General features: G+C 46.4%; 1 protein-coding gene across 1 annotated transcript; it reads right to left on the bottom strand.

The window, feature by feature from the left end:
* Positions 1–592: 592 nt before the first annotated feature.
* Positions 593–7,029, bottom strand: CCL5 (C-C motif chemokine ligand 5). The gene is made up of 3 exons (XM_058559329.1): positions 6,874–7,029; positions 5,516–5,627; positions 593–1,103 (listed from the first exon to the last, which is right to left on the bottom strand). Exons 1-3 carry the CDS (start codon positions 6,947–6,949, stop codon positions 1,016–1,018), a joined length of 276 nt encoding a protein of 91 aa, XP_058415312.1. The 5' UTR covers positions 6,950–7,029; the 3' UTR covers positions 593–1,015.
* Between the last annotated feature and the right edge of the window lie 4,066 nt (positions 7,030–11,095).

Consider the following 11,095-nt stretch of genomic DNA (forward strand, 5'->3'; position numbering starts at 1 on the left):
CATGGCTCTCAGTTAATGCTAGCTATAATTGTGATGATATATATTGTCAATATATGTTCATATGAAGGGACACATAGATGGGAAAGTTGGAATACTCCCACCTTAAAGGTGCTGGTGTAGTTGTAGAAAACCACAAAATACCTCATTCTCATTATTTGAAAGAACTGAGACATTGGGGATTGCCATTAAGTCCCATTCCAGGAGCAAGAGTGGTGTTAAAGAAACCCACTGGGGATACAGTGTAGGGTGGGCTAGCGTGGAAGGGGATCAGAGTGGGTGGACGGGCCAAACACGGTGTAAGGAAACTGGGAGGTGCTGTGGCAGGGAGTGAGATAAACTCTTGGGGATTTGGGGGTAGGGATGTAGTGACTGTTGTTTCCCCACTGAATGGATAAGCCACTAGTTACTTTACCTCCTCTGTCCTGCCCAGGACCCTTCTCAGAGAGCTTGTGCTCCCAGCCCTGCTCACTGCGCAGGGCCACAGCCCCCAAATCTAGAGTGGACACCAGATGTGTACAAGCACTGGACCCCTGTGTGCTTAATGCTCATGAGGAAGAAGGGTTCCTGAGGAGAAAATCAAACAGGAGCCAGCTTTGTAATTGCCTTGAGAATTTTAATGCAAAGCTGATTTCTCATATTTGCCAGTTAGCCCTTCCCAGTGAGGAGCCAAGATGGGAGCTTTGGCCATGGGACGTTTCCACAGGAGCCCAGTCTTCCTCCCTTCTTCACCTCCAGAGGCATGCTGACTTCTTTCTTGATCACAGAGCCATGGCCAAGCTGAGGGGTCTGAAGCTCAGAGCCTAGAGGAAGTCTGAGCAGGAAGGCAGAGCCTCAGGAGCTCTTGGAGGCTTTAGATGGGGGAGGCTTTTATAACTGCTGCTGTGTGGTGGAATCTGTGCCCTCCAAGGAGCGGGTGGGAGTAGGGGGTTGGGGGGCAGCCTCCCAAGCAGGTTAGGACGAGAGCAAGAAGCAATAGGAAAGTTTGCACAAGTTCAGGTTCGAGGTGCCCTCCATCCTAGCTCATCTCGAAAGAGTTGATGTACTCCCGCACCCATTTCTTCTCTGGGTTGGCACACACCTGGCGTTTCTTTCGGGTGACAAAGCTGTGGGAGAGGAGAAGAAGTGAGACCTGGTCAGCGCAGGGACAGCCAGTTTTGAGGAGGAGGCAGATTGAGGTACAAGGGGAAATGATGATGGTACTGGGGGGGTCATTTTTGGAGATCCATAAGATTGTATTTGTGGCTTTTAAGGAAAGGACATTTCCTCTTCTGTTGGGTCAGAGAGCTCCAAGCCAGAAGCAGATCTGTGTGCATTTTAACCCACAAACAAACACGTGCAGCCTGGAGAGCTAAGGTGATATGGGGCCTGAGGAGCCCGGGGTTAAGCTGGTTAACCGCTAGCCCTTTCTCAGCACTTCCCCTGTTTCAGACCCTGTGCTGGGTGCTCAAGATGGAGAGAAAAAGAGGTGTCCTCTAGGAGCTGAGTCATGGCCGAATAAGTGGGAGACAAGAAGTGGTAAAACAAATATGTGATTTGGCTTTAGATAACACAGTGCCTGGCACAGGGTAGACACTCAACAAATAAATACATCTATGCATGTGTGGCTGAATGAAAGGACATGAACTGGAGTCTTGATTTCACCACTTACTAGTTGGATCACCACGGGCAAATCACTCGGGGCCTCTGAGTCTATTTGCTTACCTGTAAAATGTGGATAGAAATAATTCCTTTGCACAATTGTTATGAAGCTCAAATGAATAGTAAGTGTGAAGTAGTTTTGAAAAATACCATACGTGTGTTATTGGAATGCTGTGGGACCTCTGGTTCAGAGTGGATCAGGGTAACATGAGACCCAAAGGTCCTGGTGCTGGGCCCTGAGATATTGGCAACATCAAAGCAATTCTACCAATTAACTGGCTGGAATGTGGAGGCCTATGAGACCTGGAGGCGTTATCTCTACAGGTGTTGATCATATAAGTTTGACATATAAAAGGCTGTGGGTCATGGGCTCAGTCCAGCTGTCTGCCACACCTGTTTGCTGGGAGACTGGTTCTATCGAGAGGAGACCTCGGGCCTGGATAGCAGTGCTGCCAATTAACGTGTTACTTTTGGGTCAGCCTTGCCTACTTGGACCTTTCTCATTTTGGACTCTCCTTCGGGATGTTTCCCTGAACCTTTTAGAGCCCACATGTTTTCAAAGTGAAGGCTTAGGTTGTCTGGTGAGAATGAGGGTTTCTTGGTTCCTTTTCGCTCTATCATGGATAGTGTTTGCTCTTGGGGAAGCTGCTTCCCCTTTTCTGAGCCTCTCTCAGAGCCGCTTGACCACCTCTCTTTCTCCCACCTTTGCAGAGAAGAGAAAGGGAGGAGAAGGAGTATTCTGGGCTCTTGTGCCTCCTAGTGTTTGTTTTCTTATTTAGGGTGGTGAAGAAACTTCAGATCCAGAAGCTTCTGCCCCTGTTGAGCCAGGAGTCATACAGGAAATCTTGCTAGACTCACTATCCTCTCTCCTCGGCCCCTCAGCCTGTGGCCAGGAAGTCAAAGGCCAGGAAACCAACATCTGGGGTGAGGGTTGCTCAGACCACCATTTCCTCTTCCTCCCTGCAGAATTGTGAGACTGGAGAACAGCCCCTCCTTGCCAAGCTTCTCTTCTTGCCCCCGTTTTGGGGACCCTCTACTTGCCTGACTTCCCTCCTACCTCTCTTCTTGCTCGGGCTCGTGGTAGCCTCCACCTTTATCTGCCCCTTGGGAGCAGGTGTGCTCAAAATTGCTGCCCTTTTCTCTTCTGTGTTCTTTCTCAAGTCTGTGGCCCTGGGTCTGGCACACAATGGGTACTTAATGGATGTTTATTGAATGAGTTAGTGAAAGAATGAATTGCATTCACAAGTTTCACTTGTCACTTCCATGTATATATAATAATACACTTAGAGGAGGAGCATGATGATAAGTTAATACTTATCAGGCGCCTACTGTGTGCCAGGAAATATTCTAGTTTTATTTTTCGTTTTATTATTCTCACTTGGACCCAGTGAGGGAAGTACTTCTATTTTACTCCACTTTGCAGATGAAGAAATTGAGGCTCGGGCCAGCCTTGTGGCTTGGCGGTTAAGTGCGCGTGCTCTGCTATTGGCGGCCCAGGTTCGGATCCCGGGTTCGGATCCCGACACCGCTTCTCCGGCCATGCTGAGGCCGTGTCCCACATACAGCAGCTAGAAGGATGTGCAACTATGACATACAACGATCTACTGTGGCTTTGGGGAAAAAAAAAAGGAGGAGGATTGGCAATAGATGTTAGCTCAGAGCCAGTCTTTGTCAGCAAAAAGACAGGAGGATTAGCATGGATGTTAGCTCAGGTCTGATCTTCCTCACAAAAAAAAAATAAAAAGAAAGAAATTGAGGCTCAGAGAGGTTCAGTGATGGGCCCAAGCTCTGGCAGCTTCCAATGGGCAGAGCTAGTCCCAAAGGCAGAGTAGCTCTGGAGACAGTGCCCACCAAGACCATGCTATATTGCCACTCTTACATTGGGAGGCCCCTTTCCCCTATAAAAGAATGTCATATCTCTAGTCCTAATACTGTTTCTTCAGCTACCAACCCTTCATCTCGCACTCCCTGCTGGACATTTCCACAGGGCTATCGTGCTGGCACCTTGGCTCTTCTTTAAACAGCTCTTCCTCAAGACTTCAGGAGGTCCCACACTTTTCCAACCATCTTGGTTGAAACCTCAGCATCGCCCTCAACCCCTCTCTCTTCTTTGCTCCTGACCTGAAATCACCTGCCATGGCTTGCTGATTCCACCTCTGAAGGTTTCTCACTCGTCTTTCCTTCCCTTCTGTTCCCTTCAGGTACTGTTCAGCCTTCGACACTTATCCACTCCTGTGGATAATGACAACAGCCTCTTAACTGGACCCTATTTTCTAGGCTTTCTCTGTTCCAGCTCATTTCACATTTAACAGCGCTAATGCTTTTGTTTTATTGTGTTGACACTCAAGGCCCTCAGTGCTTTTCTACATGGAGACTCCACATAAACCGAAGGAGAGTCCTGACGACCAGCCCTCTGCCTGATATAAGCAGTCCCTCAGGCTTTTCTCTGCCAGTCCAATCCCACCTCCAACAGCACCCTTTGCAGCAAACCTCCCCTAAATCCCTTCTCCTAACCCCTGAAGCTGGACATGTTTCCCCTCTTCTCCTTTTGTCCTGTTCTTATGCATGGTACTCTAGTTATTGCTGTGTCTGTCTCATCTCTCTTATTAGACTATAACTCCCATAAAGGCGGGGATGGTGGTTTATTATTTATTTATTCTGCTTGAGGAAGATTGTCCCTGAGATAACATCTGTGCCCATCTTCCTCTATTTTATATATGGGACGCTGCCACAGCATGGCTTGATGAGTGGTGTAGGTCTGTGCCCAGGATACAAACCTGCAAAGCCCGGGCCGCTGAAGCGGAGTGCGCAAACTTAACCACTATGCCACTGGGCTGGCCCTGGGAGGTGGTTTATTAATCTCTGCCTGCCCATAATAGTGCTCAAAGAAGGATTTTTTTTCTTTTGAAAAATATTTGTTTTCAGAAATAAAATTAGTAGTGCTAAATATTACCACTGTATTTTGAAGGATTCACCAGAACCACAGGCCAACTCTGAATACCTACAACGTTGCCAGTGTCACAGGAATTTTTGGATTAAAATACTTTGTCATTATATTGGAAACTTCATGATTGCTCCATTTTTATTCTTTAAGTCTCTGTTATCTCCAGTTTCTTAAGCAACTATCAGTATTGACCTTGCTATAAGAGAAAGAGGAGGCTCCAGAGACAGGCTCCATCCCTCACTTACTGTGCAACCTTGGGCAAGTCACCAAACCTCTCTGGGTCTCAGTTTCATTATCTGAAACATGGAGAGAATTATGCATACCTATCAGGGTTGTTGTGATGAAATTTAAAGACAATGCATGTAAGACATTTGACACACAGTAGGCACTTCTTAGAGAGTAAGGATTATTATATTTTTCCAAATGTATTAGCTTGCATATTTAAAGGAGAATCTCATTTTATTTCTTCACCAATTGATATAGGTTTTTTTTTTTTTTTTACACACTTGACTACAACTAGGGCCCTGACCTCTGACCTCTCCTCCCTAGTTGCTCTGAGGTTGTAGGTGGATTTGATTGGGTGTGGGATATGAGGGAATGTGGGGTTCTTAACTGGGAAGGGATGGCTGGGTCAATCTTCTCCATGCAGGGGCACTGCAGACCACGTTCAAGTCAAAGTCAATTTGTAAAGATGGGAGACCTCACCTAGTCCAGAGTGGGGAGGATCCTCCAGGAATACCTTGTTTAATCCTTTTACATGATAGTGGGGGAATCTGAAGCTAGAGAGGGAGGAGCCCTGGATATTTGAGCAGCTGGAGGACGGGTGGGAGTGCATAGGGCATCCTCTCAGAGGGCTCCTGGGGCAGACTGGGCCTGGGACAAAAAGTGTCCCTTCCTCACCCCACTGGAGGGTTCCACAGGGCTGAGACTCACACGACTGCTGGGATGGAGCACTTGCTGCTGGTGTAGAAATACTCCTGGAGGTGAGCGCGGGGCAGAGGGCGGGAGATGTAGGCAAAGCAGCAGGGCGTGGTGTCCGAGGCATCTGGGAGAAGGAAGGAAGGAGAGCCCTGTATTCACTGCCAGTGCACACTGGGTATTGTGCTGGGTACTTTACATGATTTATCTTGAATAGACTATTATCTTCCTTTGGTGAAACTGACGCTCAGAGGGGTAAAGTCACTTGGCCATGGACACACAGTGGCGGAGTGGGGATTCCAACAGAGGACTGAGAGGATCTTCCCAGTTGCTCATCTAGTCCTTGATCCCAGCTTGTATCCTTCCCTCTATACCATAACTCCATGCCTTTGGCTCCCAGGATATGCTAGGTCTCCTCCTCGCTTGTCTTGGGCCCTCTGCCCTCATTCTTGCCCTCCTAGGATCCTCAATGGATTCAGAACTTGGTTTCTTTGAGACCTAGGGTGGGGTTGAGGGAGACTTCCAAAACTGAGACTTCATGGCTCAGTCAGGACCCCTAAGGGGGCCTGAAGATGCATATTGCATCCTGGGAGCCTCTGGCTGGGGCATAGTGAGAAGGGCTCTGAACAGAGAAGGAGGACTTTTTGCTGGTCAATTAATTCAGGATAACCCTGGGAAGTGTCAGTTGCCATTTCCCGGCAGATTAGGAGTATTTAAGAGTATTAAGAGTATTAGGAGTATTTAAGAGTATTTAAATGGGTTTCCCCACTTCCTAGCTGTGTGACTTTGGGCAAGTTACTTAACCTCTCTGGGCCTCTGTTTCCCCATCTGTATGTTAAAGATGCTACTCAAAGAGTAGTTGCGAGTATTAGATAAGATGATATATGTAAAGCAATCATCACAATACTTGACCCACCATAGGCATTTAATTAGCTTTTATTATCCTCTTTCAAGCCCCATTTTTACCTTCTATGAAAGGGAGGGAAATATGACTGTCCCAGGAGGGTTTTAGTTAATTGCTGAGAAGTTTCTTAGAAACCCTGCTCGTGATAGACATGAGTCAGTCGTGTTTCAAGGTCAGCTTGAGCTGCCCTTGCCTACTAATATTAATATCGCCTGCATCAGTCCACACTCTGCACCCACAGGGCTTAGGGTGTAGACCTTGAAGACACAGAAAAGTTCACCAGAGGGTTCCTGCCATGAAGTGGCTTAGAAATCTATCAGCGACAACTGGACATCTGGGTAAAGCAGTACATAAGAATGTAAATCACAGGGATCAGACAGTAGAAACGCTACTGTTGAAAAGAGGGCGAAATGTGAGCCAGTCTGAGAGTCTGACTCCAGGGGCTGTGGTGATCAGAACCTGGACTTACATGGGGAGGCGGATGCAGGAGCGCAGAGGGCGGCAGAGGCGAGGATGACCGCAAGGGCAGCTGCGAAGACCTTCATGGTACCTGTGGGCAGAGGCTGTGGGAGATCCACGTACTGTTTCAGGATCCTCTGCAGGGATTCTCTGCAGCTCAGCCTGCCCCTTTATAAGGAGTCAGGCCAGTAGAGGGGGCCCTCTCACGGGGAGTTTCCAAAACAGCAGCCACACATTGGCTGATATCATATGTGAAATGGCACAAACGGAAAAGAAAACTGAAATAGCCTCCGGAAATTTGAGTCTCTCTCTCTCTCTCTCCTCCTCACCGCCCTCTGATCCAGAGTGAGCTCCTCTGTTCCCCCTTTGCCCTCAAGAAGAGCCAGCACCAGCACTAGTGGTGGAAAACCTCTTCCTGTGCTGGCATCCTGAGCTTCATCCTCCAGGGCAAGGGTCCTCTGCAGAGATCTGAAAGCTGCTTCCCCGGGGACAGGAGGAGGGGCAGTTAGGACAGAATCTGAAACAACTGGGTGTGTATTTGGTTGCTTTCAAAGTTTTTGCTCATGCATTAAGGTCTGCATCTTCCCTCTCTCATCCACGGAAGGATGTTATTTATAAGGTGTTTCATTGAGAAGGGAAGGGTCCTCTGACACATAGTTCCCAAAAGAGGTGAGAGCACCCGCCCTATGATTGGGGTGGTGGATCTGAACTGGGCATTGGTGACCTTTCACCAGATATGAGTTGGAGTGATTTGTCTGGGGGGCTGGTTCTTGCTTTCACCACAGTCACAGGGTCACCCCCATTTACTTGTTGAATGATGGTTGGGAAAATTGCTTAATGTCTTTGAGCTTCTATGTCCTTATTTATAAAGTGGGATAATTGGTTACAGTCTTGTTGAGAAGCAGAGAGAGAGAGAGAGACAGACAGACAGACACAGACAGAGAGAGAGAGAGGGAGATCTCTTGATGTACACACTAGTATTATTAGCTGCCATTTACTGAAGCCTTGCTCTGTGCCAGCCACTACTCTAAGGGCTTTGCATGTGTCGACTCATTTACTGTTATTATGCTCATTTTCCTATTTTATAGATGAGGAAATCAGTAAATGCTGAGATCCCATCTCATTTCTAGAGTCTTCTCGGGCACAAAAGTTACAGCATATGAAAGCTGCAAAGGACTTTAGGGATGATTTTTTCCATGTTCTTCAGTTGCAGAGGAGGAAACAGAGCCCCAGATAATAGAAGTGACTTGCTAAGAACACATAGCAGATGAATGATGGGCTCAGATCCTGGGTGCCCTTGCTCCTGTTTTAGTGCTCTGTCTACTAAATACTGGTCAGCGTGAACAGGTTCATGGTTGGGGACATCCTTGAAACTAAACCCATGTGATGGTCTTGATTAGAGCCAGGGTCCTTTCTCCAGTCCAAAGAATTGGATACAGTAAATCTATATCAATTCCTGTTTGGATAATTCAGAATTAGGGACAGTTTGGCCTAGACTGGGCTGAAGCTGACTTCTGAATTATCTAAGAGGAAAGTGTCTCTTGACAGTGACAAAAGCAAACAAATTTAAAAAAAAGTAATTTTATACCAAGAACATTTTCTTGCTAGCTACTGTCACATATGTAAATTAGTCGCTGAAGGTGAGTGAATTACCCAGAATGGGAAGGTTTTGTCTTGTTTCTTCCTCACAATGACTTTGAGGCAGGGTTGTTACCGTTCTCTCTTTACAGAAGTGGAAACTGAGCCTCAGAAGAGGTCATTAAGGTCCTCGAGGTGACACAGCTGATAAGTGGGATTTGAACCCAGGTGTTTCTGATGACCAGGCTCAAGCTCTTTCCACAGACCCACATCAGTCAGGCAGTTAATAGTTATTGCGTCTTTTCTAGGTGCCACGTGCTGTTCTAAGCTTGTCACAAGAATCCTCCTCACGACTTGTTAAGCAATTAGCAATAGAAACACAATTTTAGAGAGCATGACCATCTCATTTAAAGAAACAAATTGCAAGCACTTTAGAAACATTCATCCATCTACACAAAATGTCTGCCTGTTTTAATTGTTCCTTCACATAGCCCCATTAGTTACCAAACACGTGGGAGGCTGTGAAGCCTGGTGGTTAAGAGGAGGGGCTTTGGTGTTTCTTCTATTTACTAGCCTGGTTGCCTCCCGCAAGGCACTTAACCTCTCTGGTCTCAGTTTCCTCATCTATAAATCAGGGATGATATTAATGGCCCCTCCCACAGCTGTTGAGACAATTAAGTCCCCATAAATGTGCTTGTGCTTGTAAAGCTCTTAGTACAATGCCTGACACAAGTTAAGTACTTAATAACATTGGCTATTGTTATGTTATCATTAAGAGTAAGAAAATGGCAGTCCTTTTCAAGGATATTCTATACTTCAGGCTTTTCAGCAATCTATACCAGATCTCCAATTAATATGAATGAGTGAACTTTATTACAAAAAGTCTTTATTTTTAAGCAGATGGGTCAATTGAGGTTTAGAGAGGTTAAGTGTTTCAAGTCACATAGTCTAAAGTGGTAGAACTCAAAATTGAATCCACGTCTATCTGGGTTCATGGACTTTCTACCACACTGCATTGCTCTATAGAAATCCCAAAACTTTTGCTAAGGCTCAATTTTTCCATGTGAGCTCTGTTCTGGTTCCTTTCTTTGATCTCAGTTTCCCTCTTTAAGGAAGCAAGGAAGGTATTTTCCTGGATACTAAATGTGCTGAGTTGGAACAGTAGCTGAGGACGGCGGTAAGGGGACCCACAGATAGACCAACATGATCCTCATCTTTAAATTCTGGCGAACCTTTCTGCTGTGTGTGTGTGTGTCTGTGTACAAGTGGTAGTGGGGATGAGGGGGTAGGATGGTGGGGTTGCTGAGCAGGAATAGGCAATGGGTATGTCATTTTTTGATGAAAAAAGAGAGTCTTTTTCTTCCCTTTTTTGGTTCCAGTGGATTGTGGAGAGCAGAATAAGAAGAACCTAATCTAATTTCATTTCTGCCACTCACTTTCTCCTGTGCAAAATCAGGTTTCGGACTCATGGAATCAGCACATTCTCCGGCTCTAATGTACTGATTCCATGAGGAAATCAAACAGCCTGTATAGAGTAAACAGTATGGTACCTGGCACAGGGTGAGTGTTCAACGAATGGCAACTATCATTATGATTCACCCAGAATTTGATGTTCCTGAAAATTAGGAACACCTGTCTGTCTGACCGCCACACTGGTGGTTGAGAGGATTTGGGGAAGTAATGACTGTGGATATGCTTAGGGGACTGTAAGGTGAAGTACAAACATCATGAAGCCGTCTCTGCCCTCCCTGTCCCATCAGCATGCTTCGTCTACACAGCTCAATCATTCATTATTCACTGTGCAAATTGTTACTGAGAATTGCTGAGAGCCAGGCACTGCCCTAGGCACTACGGACACCATGGTGAGCAAGTCAAAGACCCGCCCTCTGGAGCTTATGTTTGTTGTGTGCGGGGAGGAGGCAGCTAGACAATAACAGGTAAAAATATACTCTTTTATTGTGGGTCATCTTTTCGCTAGTCTTAACTCCCTGAACACGGTAACAAAGTCCTAAGCTTTTTCTTTTCTGTTTGTTTTTTTGTATTCTCTCCCTGCTTTCCAACACATGTCTTGAACATGATGGATGGTAAATTAATGCTGGTTTAGTCTTAATGACCTCTTATAGCGTCTTGATTAAGTACCTGGGCTGTCTAGAGTTGGACTCCTAGGTTCAAAGCCCAGCTCTTTTACTTACTAATGCTGACCTGGAGCAACTTGCTTACTTTTTCTGGACCTAAGTTTATTTATCTGTCAAGAGAGAGATTGGTTCCAACCTGTTTTAGGTAGTGGAGCCCTTTAAGAATCTGATGAAAGCTGCGAACACTTTCCACAAACATGTGGAGACCTACACAGATGCACACACATGTAATTTTGCATATGAGGGGTTCATAGACCCAGCAGGCTCATTGATGGACCTCTTGAGTTCCTAGGCTGGTCAGCTCTCATACCTCCTGCACCCCTTTTCCTAGCATATTCCTCTGTAAAGTCAGCCACACTCCCTCCAGCCTAGCACAGCCCCTCCTTGCCCGGCCCAGTCTTCTTTTTTCCTCTTTCACTCAGTTTTTTCCTAAGCTAAGCTGGCTGCCTGCCCAGCCTCACGCTGTGACGTTAGGAAACCAAAGGCAGGCAAAGAAAGTGAAATCTCCTTCCATCCAGA

Source organism: Diceros bicornis, chromosome 18 (genome assembly GCF_020826845.1).
Source record: "Diceros bicornis minor isolate mBicDic1 chromosome 18, mDicBic1.mat.cur, whole genome shotgun sequence".
NCBI lineage: Eukaryota > Metazoa > Chordata > Mammalia > Perissodactyla > Rhinocerotidae > Diceros > Diceros bicornis.

Coding starts and splice junctions, on each gene's coding strand:
- CCL5 (XM_058559329.1), bottom strand. CDS start 6,949: ATGAAGGTCTTCGCAGCTGCCCTTGCGGTCATCCTCGCCTCTGCCGCC. Junction 5,628..6,873: donor TCCTGCATCCGCCTCCCCAT/GTAAGTCCAGGT, acceptor TCCTTCTCCCAG/ATGCCTCGGACACCACGCCC. Junction 1,104..5,515: donor TGCTCCATCCCAGCAGTCGT/GTGAGTCTCAGC, acceptor CCTCTCCCACAG/CTTTGTCACCCGAAAGAAAC.